General features: G+C 53.6%; 1 protein-coding gene across 1 annotated transcript; it reads left to right on the plus strand.

Moving 5' to 3' along the window:
* Positions 1-18,932: 18,932 nt before the first annotated feature.
* On the plus strand, positions 18,933-20,149 carry LOC309826516 (interferon-induced transmembrane protein 3-like). Its single transcript, XM_082660725.1, has 2 exons — positions 18,933-19,274; positions 19,865-20,149. Exons 1-2 carry the CDS (start codon positions 19,017-19,019, stop codon positions 20,054-20,056), a joined length of 450 nt encoding a protein of 149 aa, XP_082516851.1. The 5' UTR covers positions 18,933-19,016; the 3' UTR covers positions 20,057-20,149.
* Positions 20,150-20,496: the final 347 nt, after the last annotated feature.

Consider the following 20,496-nt stretch of genomic DNA (forward strand, 5'->3'; position numbering starts at 1 on the left):
ACCTTCCAGCCATCATCACCTCTGATTATTGCCACTTAACCCCCATCCCCAACCACGTGCTCTCACTGGACCCCCAGGTTGTCCTGTCTTCATGCCCAGAGACCATGGTCAGAACCCCGTCTACCAGGCTGGTGAGATGGCCCAGCCCAGGTCAGCACCTGGGCGGGTCACGATGGCAACAGACAGCCGGCTTGAGCCTGCCCTGGCTGAGTGGGGAGGAGCGTCTCCTCCCATGTTTGGGTTGATACCACTGTCAGGCCCTCAGAAAAGAAGCTAAGGGTCATTGGAGGTGCGACCTGCACCCCACCTGGGACTCGTGAGGGTCTGAGTCAGCATCCCGGGAACATGGCAGCGGCCGGGTCTGTGGGTCGCCTCACCCCGCAAGTGGACTATCGAGCAAGTGTGGGACACACTGAGCAGGAGTGGCCCAGCCCCTGTCAGCCCTCCGACCTGTGACAATTTGAGTTTGGCTGGGGGTAGGATTATCTCGAGGGAAGCTATTGGAAGGGGGCCCCCATGCACCCCATGTGTCCTTGCTGAACGGCTGGATTGCAGGGCTGACTGAGGCCGAGTGCTTTCTGTCGCCATAACGACTGCCACTAGGCAAGTCAAGGGGACCCAGGGGGACCACCATCGACTGCCCACTCCTGTGGGGAGGGACTTCTGTGTCTGCTGCTTGCCCCAGGGCCCCAAGTCCCTCAACTGTGATACGACCCAGTCTGCATGCAGCCCATCACATCACCCTGGAACACAGGGCAGGGACCTGGTGCTGCCGTGTGAGGCCTGTGTGCTGTGAGCCCGAGTCCCGCCGGCTCCTGTCGGCACCTGTGGGTGGTGAGCGGTTTGTTCTTGGCGCCCTCTATGAGCCTGCAGTTCTACCACCTCCCTGCAGGGGCTGCTTAGCCCCCGCATGGGAGGCCAGACCGCTCACCCAACACGACCAGCACAACGCAGGCCTCGCCACTGCCCCGTGGCTGTCCTCCTGAGTCACCTCCCAACACACGTCCAGATCTGGCGTCTGACCACTTCTCTGGATTCGCGTCACTGGAGGGACTACAGCCCTTCTGTGCCCCAGGGCCCTTGCACGGCTGTCTCCTCTGGCCAGAATGTCCTTGTCCCTTAGGGAATTTCCTCCTTGGCTCTCACTGACCTTGCCCTCACTCCGTCGCGTCTCATCACATTTTGTACGTCACACTGCTTCATGAGCTTCTTAGCCCTTACCAAATCCTGAAATTATCCTGCTTACTTTTTTTTTTTAATTAAAAAAATTGAGGTAGAGGGAATGCCCTGGCGGTCCAGTGGTTAGGTCTCCGCGCTTTCACTGCGGAGCGCCGGAGTTCAAGCCCCAGTCCGGGAACTAAGATCCCGCAAGCGCAAGCGGCGCGGTGGGTGCGAGTAGTGGGGGAAATTGAGATACAGTTGATGAGGGTAGGGCCTGGTCCTTCCCCCCGGTGGGTCCCCAGCGCATTGGCGGGGGAGGGCGTCCATCCTCCCCGGCCGGCTCCCTGGGGGAAATCAGCAGGCCCCTCCCGCAGACCCTGGCCCTGACCCACGGCAGCAGGGCTCGGCCAGCCACCGTTCCGCCGGCCGTGTCTGCCGGTCGGAATCCATCTGCGCTGGGCCAGCAGCCGCGGGCTGAAACAAGACCCCGCACCCGGGTCCCGCGAGTCCCCGCTGCCTCCTCTCCCGGCGGCCGCCCCCACCCCCACCTTTCGCTGTCCCTGCAGCCGCGTCCTGTCCCCGCGGCCACCAGGTGGCGCCGCAGGCCCACGCACGGCCGGAGGGCTCGGCGCAGGGCCGCCGGGCGCCTTTCCGGGAGCCGGTGGGGCCGGGGTAGGAGGTGAGGGTCTGCTCCTGGCGAGCGGCCGAGGGGGCCAGAGTCGTCCGGACGGCTCGGGTGGTGTCTTCGGAGGGGGCGACACGTTCCCTGGTGCGCCCCGGGGGCCGCCGGCGGGACTGTGGTTGTCGAGAGGGTCCCTGGGGGAGCCCCGTGACCCTCGACCGCTCCAGGCCCCGGTAAGAGGCGGAGAATCCAAGGGAGGGGGGCTGCCCGCGGAGGCGGGGACTGCGGCGAGGCGAGCGGGGCGGGGGGAAGGGGGGGAGACGGGGACCGGGGGTGGGGGCGCGGGGCGCAGGGACTGGGGCGGGGACTCCGGGGCGTGCGGGGCGATGGCCTGGTTGCAGCCTCCGAGCCTCCCATTTCCCCGAAGTGACGGGGCGCGCGGGGGCGGGGGAGCGCGGGAGGCCTGGAGGCAGGGGCTGCGGCCGGAAACGGGAGGGGCGCGGGCACTGGGGACAGATGGGCCCTGCGGTCGGCAGAGCTTTGTGTCTGAGAGGTGGTGAAAGTAGAGAGACACGTGGGTGGGTTTGTGGGAGCGCTCCGCTCTGCGCAGAGACCCTGCTGAGGAAGGGGGCGGCGGGGAGAGGGGGCATCGCCTCTGCTGAAGCTTGTGACGCTTCTGGGACAGAGCCCAGATTAGAAAAGCGGCCACGGCTGGGGCCCTGACATTTCCCCTCAGGTCTGAGCCTTGGGGATGAGACGGCCCCAACCTCCCCGGTGGGACGGCAGCCCCTCCAGCTTGCCCGGAACCTTAGATCCCGAGCCTGCAGGCCAGCCGCAGACTTGCCTGCGGAGTGAGGATTCGGGGGACCCTGACTCCCTAGAGTAGGGGCTAGCTGGTGAGGGGAGCGGGGAGATGGGGCGTGGGGGGGGATGTCGTCCTTGGGGCAAAGGTGGTGCCGGTGTGGTGTAGATGCGTCTGGTTCCCTCTGCCCAGGTCTCCTCTCCGGTCTCCAGACCCCCGGTGGGGGACACCTGGAAATTGTTATGAGAAGGGAAGTGTCCTTTCTCTCTGACCCAGGGTCCATGTACTCTAAAACTGTGGTGGGTTCACTTGTCAGCTTGCAAGGTGGGTGAAATCTCAGACCCTTCAATTCTTCACAGAAGAACCCTCGAACCCTGGGTTTTACTGCAATCTCCCCCTCCCCCCAAACCACCCCTCCCCCCCCCCGGCCCGGCCTTTGTTCTCTTAACCAATTAGACCTGAGGCTAAGCCCGCCACCAGGGTGCCCCTGCTCAGAAGCCTCACCCATAAGGGTGGGGGCCAGGCCTCCCTGCACACAGCAGCCCTGTGGGAACCCTCCTGGGGCTGCTGGGGGCCGGGGGCTTTTGCCTCCTTAATACCCTACATCGGATTAACTCCACGTTGTATTCTGGCCCCGGTTCCCATTGCACCTACTTTCCACCCCAGATTACCCTTAACCCCGTTAAGTGCAGCAGAAATTATACTTTCAGGTCAACGGCAGCATAGAGGCTCTGACGCTGTGACAGCCCAAATTTGAGTATAAATCTTTTCCCAATATCCAGTATTCCAGGAGAAATTACGGTACAAGAATGAACCCTTTCCCGAAGTAATATTAGCCTCAAAGAAATTGAACTAAAATTCTTAAGTTCAAGTCCAAACAAGCTCAAGTACTAGGAAGGAAAACAATCTCAAACAAATCAGTTGGGCTTCGTTCGTGGCGCAGAGGTTGAGAGCCGCCTGCTGATGCACGGGACTCGGGTTCGTGCCCTGGTCCGGGAAGATCCCACGTGCCACGGAGCGGCTGGGCCCGTGAGCCATGGCAGCGGAGCCTGCGCGTCCGGAGCCTGTGCTCCGCAACGGGAGAGGCCACAGCAGTGAGAGGCCCGTACTGCAAAAACAGAAAAAACAAAAAACAAATCAGTTCTGTGTTGCAGTTTCTGATAAACAGGTCACGTGACTTCCCGCCTCCTCTGGGCGAGGCTGTGGCCCCGGGGCTGGAGGCTGGCAGTCAGGAAGGCGGGATGGATTCCAGACGCGGGACCCCGCCTGAGTTTGCAGTTTCCTGGCAGCAGGAGCTCACAGTCTAGGCTTTTCTTTGACAGTCAAAAAAGGCTGCTTTGTTGTGTCTAGTGGGAGACTTTCCCTTCTTCCCTTCTAGGGTCTTCGGCTTGTGTAATAATTAAATTGACATAAAACAACTTAGCAGAAAAACAAATTTTGTGCATACAGGAGCCCCATAAAAACATGAGACCCAAAGGGCAGCCAGAAAATTGTGGCTTTGATAACTTCCTGAGCCAAGGAGAGGGGTGGGGTCTGGGGTACAGAGGAAGGCCGGCAGCAGGATGTTGGTGCAGAAAGGCTGCTCTGCAGTGTATCTCTTAGCTCGCTTCCTGGTCTCCAGTGTAAATTAGGCAGTTGAGAGGGAGGTAAAGCACTTTTCCTGAATCTGCTGGACTCTGATTGCCTTTAAAGCTCTTCAGGAGACCACCCAAGGCCAGATTAAAGGAGCGCAGGCCCTGCACACACCCTGATCCTTATCAGCAGCCCTGCCCTTGAACCATTGCTATAAAACTCCTCACCAAATCCTCCCCGGCTGGAAAACAGTTCTGAGGGCATGAGCCCACTGTGTGCCTCTACCTGGCAAAGCAATACAGCTATTCTCTTCTACTTCACCCAGAACTCTGTCTTTGAGGTTCAATTCAGCACTGGTGCACAGAGGCCAAGTTTTTGGCATCATTATCACTGTCCCTCTCACCCTCAATCATCAGGCAAAGTTGAGAGAGCTAAAGGGATCCTCAAATGTCTAAATTTGTCAAACCTACTGGACTCCGCGGGCCTAAGGGCTCACTGGCTGTTCATAGGACCCCCTTTGGGAAACAAACTCACTCCACAGGAGAGAGTCACCGGGAGACAGATGTCTATTGGTATCTGACCTTCTGCTGATCCCTTGTCCCACGCTAGTGCGATCAGCTACTGTAAGTCTCCACTGTCTTATGCTCAAGCTTCTCATCAACACTTTAAAGAAACTTTCCCAGTCCCAATTCAAAGAATCCTGTTGGTCAGTCTGGAGCCTCATGACTGGGTCTTCTGGAAACTTCACCAGAGGAAGACAGCCTTCGATGTTGGTGGAAGTGACCTTACTAAGTGCTCCTGACCACTGACACTGCTGCAAAATTAGAAGGTACTGAGCCTTGGGTACACATCTCACAGCTAAAGAAGGTCCCACCTGACATCTGGTCCTGTGCAGACACTGGGGACCTCAGGATCAAACAGACAAGGAGAAGCGGCGGCTGCCACCCAAGACGCTGGATCAAGGTTTCTAATTAAAACGCAAAACGCTTTCTTATTCTTTCCTTTACTCTGGCATTGAAACCAAGTCCCCCTTAAACCGAATTTCTCTGCAGACTTTATAATGAACCTCTCTATCCAAAACTTTACTCCTTTTCTTGTCCCACCCCTTGTTTCCCTCAGGATAGAGGAGTATCAAAGAAAAGGGGGGATTGAAACTAAGCAGGGTCCTGTGGGGCCCTTCCAAGTACAAAAACCCCTCTGTGTCCTCCTGTTTCTTGTTTGTAGAAAAAGGCTTTGGTCTCCCAGGCCCTCCCTGAGTTCCAAAGAGCAGGGACAGGCAGTTACTAATTAAGGAAGTGAGGGAATGCAGAAGCAGAGGAAAAGCAATTAAATGAGAAAAGTAATGACAATCGTTCAGGATAAAACAGAGTCATAGCTTCTCCTCAAGGGATGTGCACGACAGTCTGACAGAATTCTTTGCTCTTCAGGAGCTAAGCCCTTGCCCGCCTCTTGTTTGTGGAATCTGGACATCCCCTCCTCTGCTGCTTTAACCTCTGAGACATAAGCCTCTGCTCAGCCGTGCACATACACACGTTAGTCACTAAAGGAATTCTGCCCACAGCTTGGGGTGTATGTGACAGCCCCCTTTCAAGAAAACCCCATGGTGAGAAGGAAATATGAACAAGAAAAATTAACATGTCTTATCTTTCTCTGAAGGAACATCATGACAAGACCGGGTTAATGTCAACCGGAGTCAACTGACCCAGAACAAAGACCTTGGACTGCAGCCTCTCCTGCTTCCTGACCTCACCTCTGCACGCTTCCCCCTTCCCTGGCATGAAAGAAGCCTGAATTAAGATGGTTCTTTCGGATATTAGTTTGCCATCTTCTCGGATTGCTCGCTTCTGAATAAAGTCGCTATTCTTCCCCAACACCTTGTCTCTCAACTCACTGGCCTGTTGTGTGAGCTTGGACTCGGTTATAGCTACAGGTGTCACCCTCATCTGTATCTCCCGGGCTTTGCTAAGGGGGTGGCCTTTTAGACGGCTGGCTCCGTCATCAAAGATTCTGACCCACCTATGATGCTGGAGACCCCTGGTCCTCCCTGAGGCCAGTTTCTCTTCTATTCCAAATGTCACCGCAAACTACAATTGACTCCTTAGAAATCTCTATTGACTTCAACTCTTACTGTTACCGAGTCCAGTATCATACTGCTTACCACATGACAGACCAACACATCAAGACATGAGGTGTTGGGACAAGGAATAGTGGCTATTTGGAAAGCCAGCAGATGGAGAAGACGGCGGACTCATGTCCCAAAGGACCACCTTCCCTGAGTTAGAATTCGGTTTTCTTTTATACTAAAAGGGGAGGGGGTGTGGCTGGCTGTTGCAAACTTCTTCCAGACCTTGGAGGGGATGTGAAAATTCTTTGCTCTTGCAGCACTGTGTAGGTCTGGTCACAATGTTTCTGTAACCCTCCAACAAGACAAGTGTTATTCTCTATTCGGCAACTTTTTATCTCTATATGAATGAAAAATTGTTGTGCCTTTAAAGTGCAAACCTGGGAGGCAGAGCCTTGGGGAGGCCCAAGCCTCAAATATTATGTATATTTCAGGCTACAGGCAACATTCTTTTATTTTTTTAATTAAAAAAAATTAAAAAAAATTTTTTTGGCCATGCTGCTTGTCTTGAGGGATCTAGTTCCCCAACCAGGGATTGAACCCATGCCCTCGGCAGTGAGGGCGCAGAGTGCTAACCACTGGACCACCAGGGAGTTCCCAAGGCAACATTCACCTAGTGTTTGAGGAGACAGGATGCAGAGCCAGCATGACTAAGAACAGGCGACAGAGCACAAAGGTTAGAGCTAAAGGAATAGATCTGACACAGAGTCAGGTTTGTTCTTCTCTGTTACCTTATGCCAGAACACCTGTGCCTTGTTTTTAACCATTCTCCAGTTATAACTGTACCTGCCCAGTTAGACACAAATACCTAAATAAATCTTAGCACGTCTGCATCCTCACCTTCTCATGATTATCTAGATCAGGGCTGCCCCCACCAACTAAGAGATCTTTCCAGCAGCACTCATGTTTGCAAGATATTCAGAATGACTCCTTATTTCAGACTAGGAGATTTCTTACCATATGTGCTAAAAATCTGGCTGACCCCTGGCTTAAACGGGTAAACACAGCCAGCAAGTCCTGTGAACAAATCCATGAACAATGTGCCCTAACGGGAATGGTCTGGGTTTATCTCTGTCTGTGACGGTTATCATTCTTCTTGGGCCTTTGGTTGTCCAGATGGCTGGCACACAGCCAGGTAATGCCTCTTAGGTTATGTATCCGTGCCCTTAGCTTTCCACAAGCAAAGACCCCTCATTGGTGACTCCCCTGGATTCACATTGTAGTTAGGAAGGACCTACCAGGAGGACTTCCTGAGTCAGGATTCGTACCTCCCTGGTTAGGAGTAAATGTAAATGAGGATATGATCAGAAATCTCTCCTTAATGCTTGAAGACACTGCAGAATCTGCTGTTAGGTCAAGAGCTGCCCAACAAGCATCCTTAGAGTCTGGGCAGTGTTGTTCTTGGTAATAGGACAGCCCCTGAGTATCTTCGAGCTGAGGCAGGAGGTGTCTGTGCATGGCCATCACCACCCGCCCACCCAGGTTCACACTCCTGGGGAGGTTGAAACTCAGTTACATAAGATCACTGAGCAAACCGCGTGGCTTAAAAAGGTGACTTCTTCCATGGGTCTTTGATTTATGTGATTTTGATTCGTTTGGGTCTTAGGGACCAAGCTCCAAAGTGCCCTGCAGACACTGGAAATATTCCTGCTTATAATAACCATAGTATCTCCCTGGTGTTCCACGTCCTCTCAAAGGCTTTACATACACGTTCACAGCTGCTGACCACGGAGCAAATGATCTTCCTAAGACTGGACTGTCAAAAAAAGAACAAAGAGCATTATTGACTTAAAAACTGTGAATCTGAAATTGTGACCTGTGAATATCACAGAGACTGAGCAAAACCGTCAGGACCTGTGAATATGACATGAAGGAGCCACAAACACTGCAAGAACTTCAGAGCGGTAGCTGGGGGTGGTGTTTAAATTTTAGTTACATCTCCCAGTGAAGCTGAGAGTCTGAGCAGAAGGGGGGACTGTTAAAAAGAAACAACAGGCCCCAAATGGAGTCATTTGTGCTAAGCCCCACACCAGCCAACCAAGACTTAACACCCAACCTAATTGCAGTTTCAACCTTCCCCAGGAGAGTAATTTTTAACCAGTCAATTTGCAATTTCCTGGTCGGTCCTAGGAGGAAATATGCTGATAGACCCCTTCCATTCCCCTTAGGGGGGCAACCTTGCCTAAAATAATGCATTCTTTGCTAATAATTTCCTTTTTTCTTCTCCCTTCCTACCTTTAAAAACCTTTTCTCTCTGCAGCTATAATGGAGTTTCTTTCTATTGCTGGATGTGATGCTGCCTGATTCATGAATCACTTAATAAAGCCAATTAGATCTCAAGTTTACTTTGTTGAATTTTTGTTATTAGCGCCTCATTCCAAACAGCACACAAACACAAACTGAGGAATATTCTACACAATAACTCACGATACTCTTCAAACGTTTCAGGGCAAAAGGCAAGAGTGAAGACTATCATAGGCTGGAGGAGGCTGGGAGAAATAACGGCTCAATGCAACGTGGGATCATGGAACAGAAGAAGGATGTTAGGCAAAAACCTGGTGACACTTGAATGAGGTCTTCAGTTTAGTCAATAGCATCGTACCAATGTTAACCTCCTGGTTTTGATCATGGTACCACAGGGAACCTGGCTGAGGAGGTACAGAAGCTCTCTCTGTAAAGTCTTGCAATTTTTCCACATGTCTGAAATTTCTTGAAACTACAAAGCCAGGAAAAAGTCAATGTTAGGCTTGTTGAAATAAGTAATAAAGAGGTGGGATAAGGAAGGTAGCATTGTGGCTGCAGCCTGGAGCCAGCCTGCCTCGGTGCCAAAGCCTGCTCTGCTACTGTCCAGCTGTGTGACATTGGGCAGTTTACCTAATGTCTCTGTGCCTCCATTTCTTCTTTTCTAAAATGAGGAAAATAACAGCACTTATCTGATCCGGTTGTTATGAGGTTTAAATCTATTAATATATGTGAAGCATTTAGAACAGTGCTTGGTGCAGACTTACCACTCTTATGATGAGCATAACTGTAAACAGGGGTGGACCCCCCGAAGGGCAGCTTAGTGTGTGGGACATTAAGCTACAGCGGTCCTGGGAGGTGATGGAGAGGCACATAGTGGGATGACAAGGGAGCTGAGCCGTGTCGGGGAAGAAGTCCCCACGTCCTGGGACAGAAGAGGAAAGGAAATGAGAGGAAATATTCTTGACGAAACAACGAAGCTAAACTTCCCAGAACTGAAGAAAGATGAAGGGCTTCAGCCCACAAAGAGGCAAGATGAGAAATAACCCACACTTAGATATGCTACAGTGAAATTTAAGAGTATCAGAGGAAAGTTTCCAGAAAGGAAAGTTCCACAGAGAAAGAACAGACCGCCTACCTGGGAACAAGAATCATATTGATACCAGATTTCTGAGCAAATCATATAAGAAGATACAGGGTGATATTTTAAAGAACTGAATTTAATATCCAGCCAAATTGTTATTCAAATGTAAGAATATAATAAAGATATTTCCAGAAAGCCTCAGCATGTGCCCCTCCCAAACACCTACACTGATAACATTTTTGGAGCAGGAACTGAAAAAGAGGAAAAACACACCCAGGAAAATCCATGAGTCATAAAGGAAGCGAGGAGGCCAAATGCCTTTGTGAAGCCTTTTCTTATTTTAGGAACAAACCATCACCAATGAAAAGGCAGGAACAAAGGGCAAAAGTGCAGGATGTGGGCTTCCCTGGTGGCACAGTGGTTAAGAATCCTCCTGCCAATGCAGGGGACACAGGTTCGAGCCTTAGTCTGGGAAGATCGCACATGCTGCGGAGCAACTAAGCCCGTGCGCCACAACTACTGAGCCTGCGCTCTAGAGCCCGCAAGCCACAACTACTGAAGCCTGCACGCCCAGAGCCCGTGCTCTGCAGCAAGAGAAGCCACTGCAATGAGAAGCCCGCACACCGCAACGAAGAGTAGCCCCTGCTCGCTGCAACTAGAGAAAGCCCGCGTGCAGCAACGAAGACCCAACGCAGCCCCAAAAAACAAACAAACAAACAAACAAACAAATAAATAAATAAAGTTTTTAAAAAAGTGCAGGATGTGCAGCCATACAAACCCCACCTAAAATTCTGGGTGGCGCCAACATGACAGGAGGGAAGATAAAGGGCCACAGGAAGGGCCACCAAAGGGCAAAGGTGTCAGGGGCCCGGGTGCTCAGTGCTGGGAGTGGACAGAAGCCAGCAGACACGGCCAGAACGTTCATGTCCTCCACAGCTCTGGGCAAAGTTATAAGAAGAGGGCTTCCCTGGCGGCGCAGTGGTTGAGAGTCCGCCTGCCGATGCAGGGGACGTGGGTTCGTGCCCCGGTCCGGGAAGATCCCACATGCCGCGGAGCAGCTGGGCCCATGAGCAATGGCCGCTGAGCCTGCGTGTCCGGAGCCTGTGCTCCGCAATGGGAGAGGCCACAACAGTGAGAGGCCCGCGTACCGCAGGAAAAAAAAAAAGTTATAAGAAGAAAAAAAAATCCACCAAATGACAATCAACAGAAATGAAAAAAGAAACAGAAAAGTAGAGCAAATAGCAAATATGAAAAATATGACAGAAATAAGTCCTAACAGAAGAATTATTATGTGAATTAAAAGACAGAGATCCAAAAAGGGATACAATTTAAGAAAAGACCCAGAAATATGGAGAAATCTCAGTCTCTGAAATTGGATTTCTTTTTCTTTTTTTTTTTGATGTGGACCATTTTTAAAGTCTTTATTGAATTGGTTACAATATTGTTTCTGTTTTGTTTCGTTTTTTTTTTTTGGCCCCAAGGCATGTGGGATCTTAGCTCCTTGGCCAGGGATCCAGCCCACACCCCCTGCATTGGAAGGTGAAGTCTTAACCACTGGACCACTAGGGAAGTCCCTGAAATTGGATTTGGGTGATTCCTTGCCAGAATCATCAGGATCCTCTCTGGGGTGAGACACCATCTCAGGCCTGAAATTAGCTCTGAACCCAGAACCGAAAGATAAATAGGCACCCCAAGAGACAAGAAAACTTGCTCGGGGATCGGCAGGAGAAACAGACGACGGAAACTCTGGATACTGGAATCTCCAGATAATGAACTAGCTGCGCTTGCTAAGCTCCTGGAGGTGAAAGGTAAACTTAAACATTTTAGCAGGCATGGGAAGCCATAAAAAGTGATATTGCAGATCTGAAAAGGAATTAATTAGAAATCATAGTACTGCAAGATACGGTAACAGAAATTAAGAACTCAGTGGGCGGTTTACAACATGTGGAGCACACCTGGAGAGAACACGCAGTGAGTCCTGGATCTCTCAGAATACTGCTCCCAGGTGAGGCCAACGCTGCTGCTCAAGGACCTCACTTGGAGAAGATGGATGAGAAGAAACCATTCAGACAGTGGAGGGAACCACAGACAGCAGGAAGAGATACTGAGGACGGTGAAAAGCTTTAATCTATATTTAATTGGAGTTCCAGAAGGAGAGGATGTGGAAGATGGGGGAAAATCAATATCTGAAAATACAATGGATGAGAATTTTCTAAAACTGTTGGAAGACATTAACCCACAGATGTAAGCAACCCAAGAAGTCTCTACCAGAATAAATAAAAATGAATCCACACCTCTACACATCACAGTAAATCTGTAGCAAACAAAAGGTGTAAACGAAATCATAAACAGCCTGATAAAAACGCAGATTTCCTAATAAGGAGTAACAGCTCATTGGTAGCTGACTTCGCAGTAACTGCAGAAGCAGAACACAGTGGATTTGTATCTTCAGCGCTGACCTAAAATTCTTTACCGAGTGAAAACACTCTTCAAGAATGAGGTGAAATAAAGATTTTTTTTTGGAAAACAACAACTGATGGGCTTTGGCCACCAGTAAGCCCCCACTAAAGGGAGCTCTTCACGCTGAAGAGAACGACCTGGATGGACTGGGCATGCAGGAAGGGGTGAGAAGCTGCGAAACCTGCGTGTGGTCAGTGTCAGTAGGGTAGTAGTTGCACCAAACAATGACAACATCTTGATTTGTCAGAAAATGAAAAATGAAAGAGCGTGGCAACAGCGGCATCATCAGGAGGGAGGTAAGGGCCTTGTGTCGTTGGGCAGGTAGAAGCACCTAAGGGTCTCAGAGCAATGTCATAATTTATTAGTAACAAGTAAGATAATAGGAAAGGAGTGTTGAGTATCCACACTATCGGATGAAATCATAAAACCGTAAACACCAGCCAAAGTAGAGACATTACTGGAATTAGTAAGAGAGTGGCGAAGTTGCGGGATGCAAAGTTCATATCCAAACACTGGTTGTGTTTCTTTAGCCAGCAAATGGCCATCTGGCATAACGAAAGGTGTCAAACTTCTTCGGTGGGTGGATCGCAGAAGTGGCCCCTAGTCTCCAGCCCACCCCGCTCACCCCAACGAGGGTCCTGGATGCAGGGCTGGGAGCCACTGTGGCCATTTTTGCAAACAGCCTTCAACACTTGTCTGGTTAATGAATGGAGGAAGTGACACGACCAGTTCCCAGACCGGACTCCAGAGCCCCTCACACACCTCTGCTCTCTGTGGGGACCCTGCCGTGGCCCTAAGAACAAGCCCAGCCTGACATCCCGGAAGGTGAGGGCTCCCATAGGAGAGCTGGCATTGTCCCCTCAACCCACAGCTGACAGCAGAAAATGAGGAGCCTGGCCAAGGCCACCCGAGGTGGTCCAGGTCAGCCGAAGCTCCTAGGCTCTTGGGCAAAAGCAAATGCTTATGGGTATATACCACTGAGGTTTGGGGGTTTGTCATTATGCAACCTTATTGTGGCAATAGTTAACTGCTACAATCTAATTGAAATCACAAAGAGACAGCATTACACAACCCCCAGAGCGGCTACCCTTGGGGTCAGGGGCACTCTCAACAGCAGCATTGTCCCTCGTAGCCACAAACGGCAAGCGACACTGCCCATGGACAGGAGAGCAGACAAGCTGTTATACAATGGACACAACACAGATCAGAATAAATGGACTACAGCTGCAACCTCGGCGCGGCTCAAGAATGTAATGTTGAGTGAAGGACTACGGGCACCAAAGAAGACAGCATCGTTTCGTTTACATGAGTTCAAAACAGGCAGAAGTAAACCATGGTGTTCAGATTCAACCTCCACTCAATCATGTTCAGTTTAGCCCACACTTGGGGGTTAAACCGCATATGAAAAGCAAGAATGTACACAGCATAATGACCCAGAGAGTAGTGGCCTTCCTGGGGCAGGCATGGCGGGTACCGGCAGGGTAGCAGCAGTGCGCTGCTTGTGACTCGGTAGTTTTGTAGGCATTTGCATTTTAGCAATTTGCTAGGCAGAACGTTCATGTTTCATGCATTTTGCTGTGTATTTGTGAAATTTCACAATAAGGAAAGGTTAAAAGTATATGCACCTAACAACACAGACCGAACACATCAGGCACCAGCAAATGGAAACGCTGGGAGCAGTGCACTTGTTAGTAACTGTGTTTCTGAAGTCATCAAAATTCTGCCAGGAAAAGGCCTGGGAAACATGTGAAGGCAAAAGGCTAGGGTCTCCCGTGGGTGGGGGATGAGCTGGGGGCTTGCAGGCGGCCGCCTGGAAGGACGCATTGCTTAGGACAGGCTGCAACAGACAACCCCAAATCCCTAAGTCCTGATCTGACCACACCCCCAGGAGGGGCGCGGGGCCGCTGCTTCCCGCGGTCAGGCAGCGACCAGGGGAGGTGCCACCTCCAGCTTGGAGGCACAGGAAGGCCACTCGGGGACTCACACCCTGGCTACGCCTGGACTGGGCGGCACTAAGGAACCCCACATTCACACCTGGTCAGGAAGACCTGGGGGCGCTCCTTCCTGTGTGCGAAATACACTCTCCCCCAGGGGGACCATCCCAAAGTCTCCTCCAGCCCCACGAAGGTCAAAAGTGATGCGAAGGAGGCCTAGCCATGCCTCCTGGCAAGCAGCACGGCTAAAAGGCCAGATCACTGACCCCCAAACCCGCAGTGTCAACTGAGCAGCAGAAAGGCGGTGGACACGGACGTGGGGTCCGAAGTCCTCTGGGTGGCTGTGCTGAGGACCCCGGCCCAGGGTGGATGCACTCCTGGACTAGACCGGCGGGGGCACACCACCTGCCGTTCTCCATGGCCTTTGGGTGCTGAGGTGGGCACTGGAGACCCCAAATCTTTCCCATCCCCTTCTCGCCCACAGAGAGTCGGGGTCCCAGGGTTATTTTAAGTCTCGAGCCAGCACAGTCTCTTCGGGTCCAGGCCGATGATCTTTTGGGGGACAGTATCACTCTTTCATATGTGTAATCGACTTTTAAAACTTGGACTTAATTTCAGTCAGGTTCAGATGTCAAAGTCATGTCTGGAGCTCCTTTCCCCACAGTTCTCGTTTCTGCTGCTTTTCTCTGCATTTTCACCCCCTACCCCTCCCGCCCACCTTCCCCCCCGCGCGAGGCAGGTACCCGGGCGTGTCGGGCTGACGTGGACAAGCTGCGCCCTGACTGGAGTATAACTCGAGAGCTTTGTGCTTTTATCTTTCACTGCTTCTGGGGGAGAAGCTATCGCTCTTCTAACCCCCCAAGTCCCTGCCCTGGACTTCCTCTATTTCCGTTCATTCCTGCCCACGCGCCAGCCCCTCTCTCTGAGCCCAGAGGCCAGAACACGCAGCCAACAGTGAACAGCATGCGATGGGCCTTTGGCAGCCAGCAGCGGGGGTTCTAGGGCTACAGGGTTCTAGGTTCTTGGTCCGCCTTCCAAATATCACAGGGAGCCAGCTGACCCTCCCTTTCCTCGCTGCTTGTATTAGTCGGGGTTCCCTGGAGAAACAGACCCCCGTATACTTAGATGAGACTTGTCATAAGGAGGGGGACCAGGGCAGCCGCGGGGCTGCCAGGCTGAGGCCAGGGCCCGTCGGAAGGAGCTTCTCGCCTCTTCTGCCCTCTCCTACTCGGCCCTCGGAGGGGTTGGACAGACGGCCCACACTGTGGAGGGGGTCTGCTTTACTCGGCGCACCTTCCAAAGTGAAGCTCATCCAGGAAGACCCCCGAGACACGCCAGGATAACCTCTGACCCGGCGTCTGGGCCCTGCGCCCCGGCCGGGCTGACACAGGAAATTCACATCACGCTTCTCCACGTGGGTTGGATCCCTCCCGCCTCGGGAACATAGCTTTTCGTTGCGGCCTCCGGGCCCGGGCCGAGGCGCGCCGCGGCGGTCGGGGCGAGCTGCACGGTGCTCTGACGACGAGTGATCTGGGATCTTAACGGCGGCCAAGGAAGCTCTGTTCCTGCTTCTGCTGCCACCTGACGTGGGCTGGCGGCCGTCAGCGGCGGGTCCCTCTCACCCCCGGGGCCCAGGGTGAAGCTCCCATCGCGGGCTTCGTGACCGCCACAGGGATGTGCGGAGTCCGCGTGATGCCCGCGAGTGACCCCGCACCTGCGCCCGCGTCCCAGGTGCTGCGGGACTTGGTGGGGGAGGGGTGGCGGGGTGCGGCTCCGCGCTCCGCGCACTGGGAGTGAGGGTGTGAGGGGCCAGAGCCTCCCCCGAAACTCCCGGAAGACGGCGGCCCCGCCGGCCCTGCCTCCGGCTGCTCTCACGTCTGTGCTGATTGTCTGCGGTCCCGGGGCAGCTGGTCTGTGAGCGCGGGCTCCCTGCCCGCTGTCGCTCCGCCGTGTACCAGCTGCGACGGGGCGCTGCAGCATCAGCACCACCCCGAGGGGCTGGCCCTCACGCCTCCAAGAGAGGGGACCTCCTCAAGGACAGCGTGTCAGAGTGCCTGTGGCCACGGCGGATGCTCTGTGCTCCTGATTTCCCAGTGAAGCAGAACTCTGTTGATTCTCTACTCCATTTTGGCCAGCAAGAGGCCCTGTAGAGACTTGCTTTTTCCTTAAAATGTTAATTCATGCAACTCCAGAGGCTAGGCTTAACAAAAGGAAGAGATATCTTTCTACATCCTAGACATGTTCACTATCTGGTTTTATACCGTGTTAATCTGAGCAGGTTCACAGATGGATCTCGTTTCCCTGTGTAGTTAGAAAGCTAGGTGACCCTAACTGTTACAGGTTGTTCTGGTCTCTCTGATTATTGGTCCTTGGAAATTCATTAGGAAAAATTGTGTAAAACCCCTAAAACTTTGCAGAGGAATGGCACCTTCCAAGGGGATCGGCCAGCTGTACCATCCCCTCCTGCCTCCACCACCTCGCCTGCTGCGCAGGGACCCAGCACAGACTCCGAGAGACCCTGCCCCGCCTGAGAAAGGACCTCAGACTTGGGGAGCTGGTGGAGGGGCGTCTCCACAAGATGACATGTCCCTTCTGGGGCCTACTGTTGCAAGTAGAAGGGGTCAGACCCTCTTTTCTTTTGCCTACAGATCACCAGGGCATGCGCATAGTAGAGTGTGAGCTGCAAACCCAATTTAAACTATTCCAGTAGCCACGTTAAGAGAGAAAAAGAACAGGTGAGGTTTATTTTAAGGATCTGTTTTCTTTGAACCTAAATATAGAAAATATTATAACAACATATCATTAATGAAAGGTATTATTTTTTTAAATAAATAAATAAATTTATTTATTTATTTTTGGCTGCGTTGGGTCCTCATTGTGGCGCGTGGACTTTCTCTAGTTGCGGGGAGCGGGGGCTACTCTTCGTTGCGGCGGGCGGGCTTCTCACTGCGGTGGCTTCTCTTATGGTGGACTAGATGCACAGGCTTCAGTAGTGGCGTGCGGGCTCAGTAGTTGTGGCACGCGGGGGCTTAGTTGCTCCGCGGCATGTGGGATCTTTCCGGACCAGGGCTCGAACCCGTGTCCCCTGCATTGGCAGGCGGATTCTTCACCACTGTGCCACCAGGGAAGCCCCATGAACGATATTATTGATGAAATATTTTATATCTTAACAAAAAATTCTTTTTTTCTCACCAAGCTTTCAAGGACAGCTGATATGAGACTTATGCATACATCTTTTCTCCACTGGAACCCTCCACGTTCCCGGGCCTGGTGGCCACTGTGAAGCGCTGGAGCAGAGCCACCCTGGAGGCTGTTGTAGGAGTGGGAGCTGGCAGGGAGGACCCCCAGGTGGGGCAGCAGGAGGGCGGCCACCAAGTTCATTCCCCCAGCCTGACAAGGGGAGGGCACAGGGGACTTGGAAGCTCCTGGAGAAAAGGCAGCCACCCTGCCCTGGGTCGGGGGCTCTCAGACGGCAGAGCAGGAGGGGCTGGGGGGAGCCAGATGGACATCGGCATGGAGGGGGGCTGCGGGAGAGGCGGGTCAGGGGCCAGGCCTACTGTGTGCGTTACTTCTTTGTGACGGGGAAACAGCACAGCGCTCATTGCCCCTGAGACACCGGAACGGCCTCACCGCAAGACACACACCGTTCTCTGCTCCGATGTCACCATCTTGCTGTGGGGTGGACAGAGTCAGTAAGAGGAAAGCGTGTAATTCAGGAAGGCTCTGGGCGGTGGAGGCACTGACCCTTCCCGAGGCCCCTCCATGCTGCCCCTTAAGCTCCTTGGTCGGTATATCAAATGTGGGGGGGGCGGCGGGAGGGAGGAAGGAACGACAGGGCTGAGCAAATATGCAGGCCCTGGGCTCCTAGCTGCCACCAGATGCTCTGGACCCTGGGGTCTCCCACCACAGCTGCCTCCTCAGGTCACGCGGAGCCCAGTGTCCCCACACCCGGGAGCCCTTGGGAGATCATGGGAGGCTCCTTTGGGGCAGGCCACCCAGGCTGCTGGCTGCTGACCTGCAACCAGGAAGGACCCAGACCAGCCTGGAGCAGGGACTCAGGGCCAGGAAGGCCAGTGCATTTCCGAGGGGAGGGCGGTGCAGTGAGGGGTGGGCCGTGGGCCAGGGCTCGCTCTGGGGGCTGGGGTGTGGAGGCTGAGTGAGGCTCTGGGAGGGGCCCTGCGTGAGGACAGCGGGGCTGCAGCAGGCTTGGGCCTGAGACCCCCGGGCTGGGGAAGCGTCCCGGGGCCCGACCACACCCCTAAGTAGGGAGGTGGGGTGGCTGAGACAGGGCCTGGCTCGGGTGTGGAGGGAAGCAGAACTCATTACCCCAAATGTGCCTCTTTGCCATATTGATTACTTTAAGCTGCTTATTTTTAAGCAATAGGACACCTGGGAGAAGTCAGCCTTTCGAAAGACATTTACACGTACAAGGGAAACCTCCATGCAAGTGTGTCTCCTCCTGTGTGGGGATGAGGGGGACGGCCACATTTCTAGAGACTCTTGTGGATGGAGAAGCTCCGCAGGAAACCTTACCATTGTTTATGTGCTTTTCCTTGTCACCTCCCAGAGGGGCCTCTCTTCCCCACCCCGCAACACCTTCTGTCTTTAGCTGGAGGTGGCAGTTAAGGTGGTGGCTTTAGCATTTCGGGGAGTCACTCAGTTTTCCTGGGTCTCTCCCATGTATACAGGAGGTATACATGTTATTAAACTTTTATTTGTTTTTCTTCTGTTAAACTGTCTTTTTATTACAGTGGGGTCTCAACCAAGAACCTGGGAAGGTAGAAGGAAAGTCTCCTGCCCCTTCCAGCCTCTGGGACGGGAAGCTCCCTCCAAGCCCTCAGCCTTCCTCCCACTCACGCTGGTGTAACCTGACACTCGGAGGTTCTCATCCCGCCTCCTAGGACCAGCCCATCCCCAATTCCCCAACTTCCAGGAAAAGGAAACTTAAGTGAAATCGAAACTACTGGGGAAAGGGAGGACCCCTGAGATTGTCCAGGCACCTGGATCACAGCTGCCTCATGTCCACCATGAACCACACATCCCAACCGTTCTTCAGTGGTGCCCACAGCGGGATCCCCCCGAACTATGAGGTGCTCAAGGAGGAGCACGAGGTGGCCATGCTGGGGGCTCCCCAGAGCCAGGCCCCCGTGACGACCACGGTGATCAACATCCGCAGCGAGACCTCGGTGCCCGACCACATCGTCTGGTCCCTGTTCAACACGATCTTCATGAACTGGTGCTGCCTGGGCTTCGTGGCATTCGCCTACTCCGTGAAGGTGGGTGGGCGCCCGGGGGGCTCTCCAAGGAAGGGTGTGTGAGCCTGGAGAGGCCCCCCCGCCTGGCTGGCATGTGGGGTGTGGAGAGCCCTTGTGTGAATTGTTCTGTGTGTGTGTGGCTTGGGGGATCACTCCCAGTGAGAGTTCACAGCGAGGCTGCAGGGGCACACACGGGGATGGGGGGCTATGTCTCCACCACCCCAGGAAGTCCTCCTTCCCAGCCTCATTAGAGAAGTTACATCCTTCACACTTCGGATTCAGACCTCGAGTCTGGTCCAGAAAAGAAAAAGGTACTGAAAGGGCACTGACCACTGGTGGGGTGAGTGGCCAGCAAAGGGGACAGAGCAGAGGGAGGGTGAGCCCTGGGGCCTCCCGGAGAGGCTGAGAGTCCGTGAGGAAGCAGATCGAGGCCCCAGGAGGGGAGGGGGGCCCACCGGGCACTGTCCTGCTTGGGCTCCGGGGAACGGGCAGGGGTGGGTCCCCATGTGGGTGAACGGGCCCTGGGGGACGAGCAGGGGAGGGCCTGAGTCACAGCACCTGGCTGTCACCTGGCCCAGCTCCAGGACCCCTCACCGTCTCTTCTCCCCCAGTCTAGGGACCGGAAGATGGTGGGCGATGTCATTGGGGCCCAGAGCTATGCCTCCACCGCCAAGTGCCTGAACATCTGCGCCCTGGTCCTGGGCATCCTTCTCATCACCGTCTTCATCGTTGTTTTCGCCACTGGCTCCGTGATGATTTTTCAAGCGGTTTCCCAGCTCGTGCAGGATTATGGAGGCAACTAGTAGCTGCCGGCAGCCCGAGGCAGTCACCCCTTTTCACTGCAGTTTACACACGCATCTGTCCACAGCTGAATGAAATAAAGCATTTGTATGTGAGGGTGTTGTGTGTTTTTGTTTTGTTTTGTTTTGTTTTTGCGGTACTTGGGCCTCTCACTGTTGTGGCCTCTCCTATTGCGGAGCACAGGCTCCGGATGCACAGGCTCAGCGGCCATGGCTCACGGGCCCAGCTGCTCCGCGGCACGTGGGATCCTCCCGGACCGGGGCACGAACCCGTGTCCCCTGCATCGGCAGGCGGACTCTCAACCACTGCGCCACCAGGGAAGCCCGGGTGCTGTGTTTTGACCTGGGGAGGGGGCCCTGTTGAGAGTCCCAGCCTGCCCCTGAGACTGAGCCCCTCCCCCCCGTCCCATCTGCTCTGCTGCTCTGAGTGGGACCTGCCAAGT

This window comes from Grampus griseus, assembly GCF_964374135.1.
Source record: "Grampus griseus genome assembly, chromosome: 8".
NCBI classification, from domain to species: Eukaryota; Metazoa; Chordata; class Mammalia; order Artiodactyla; family Delphinidae; genus Grampus; species Grampus griseus.

Coding starts and splice junctions, on each gene's coding strand:
- LOC309826516 (XM_082660725.1), top strand. CDS start 19,017: ATGTCCACCATGAACCACACATCCCAACCGTTCTTCAGTGGTGCCCAC. Junction 19,275..19,864: donor CATTCGCCTACTCCGTGAAG/GTGGGTGGGCGC, acceptor CTTCTCCCCCAG/TCTAGGGACCGGAAGATGGT.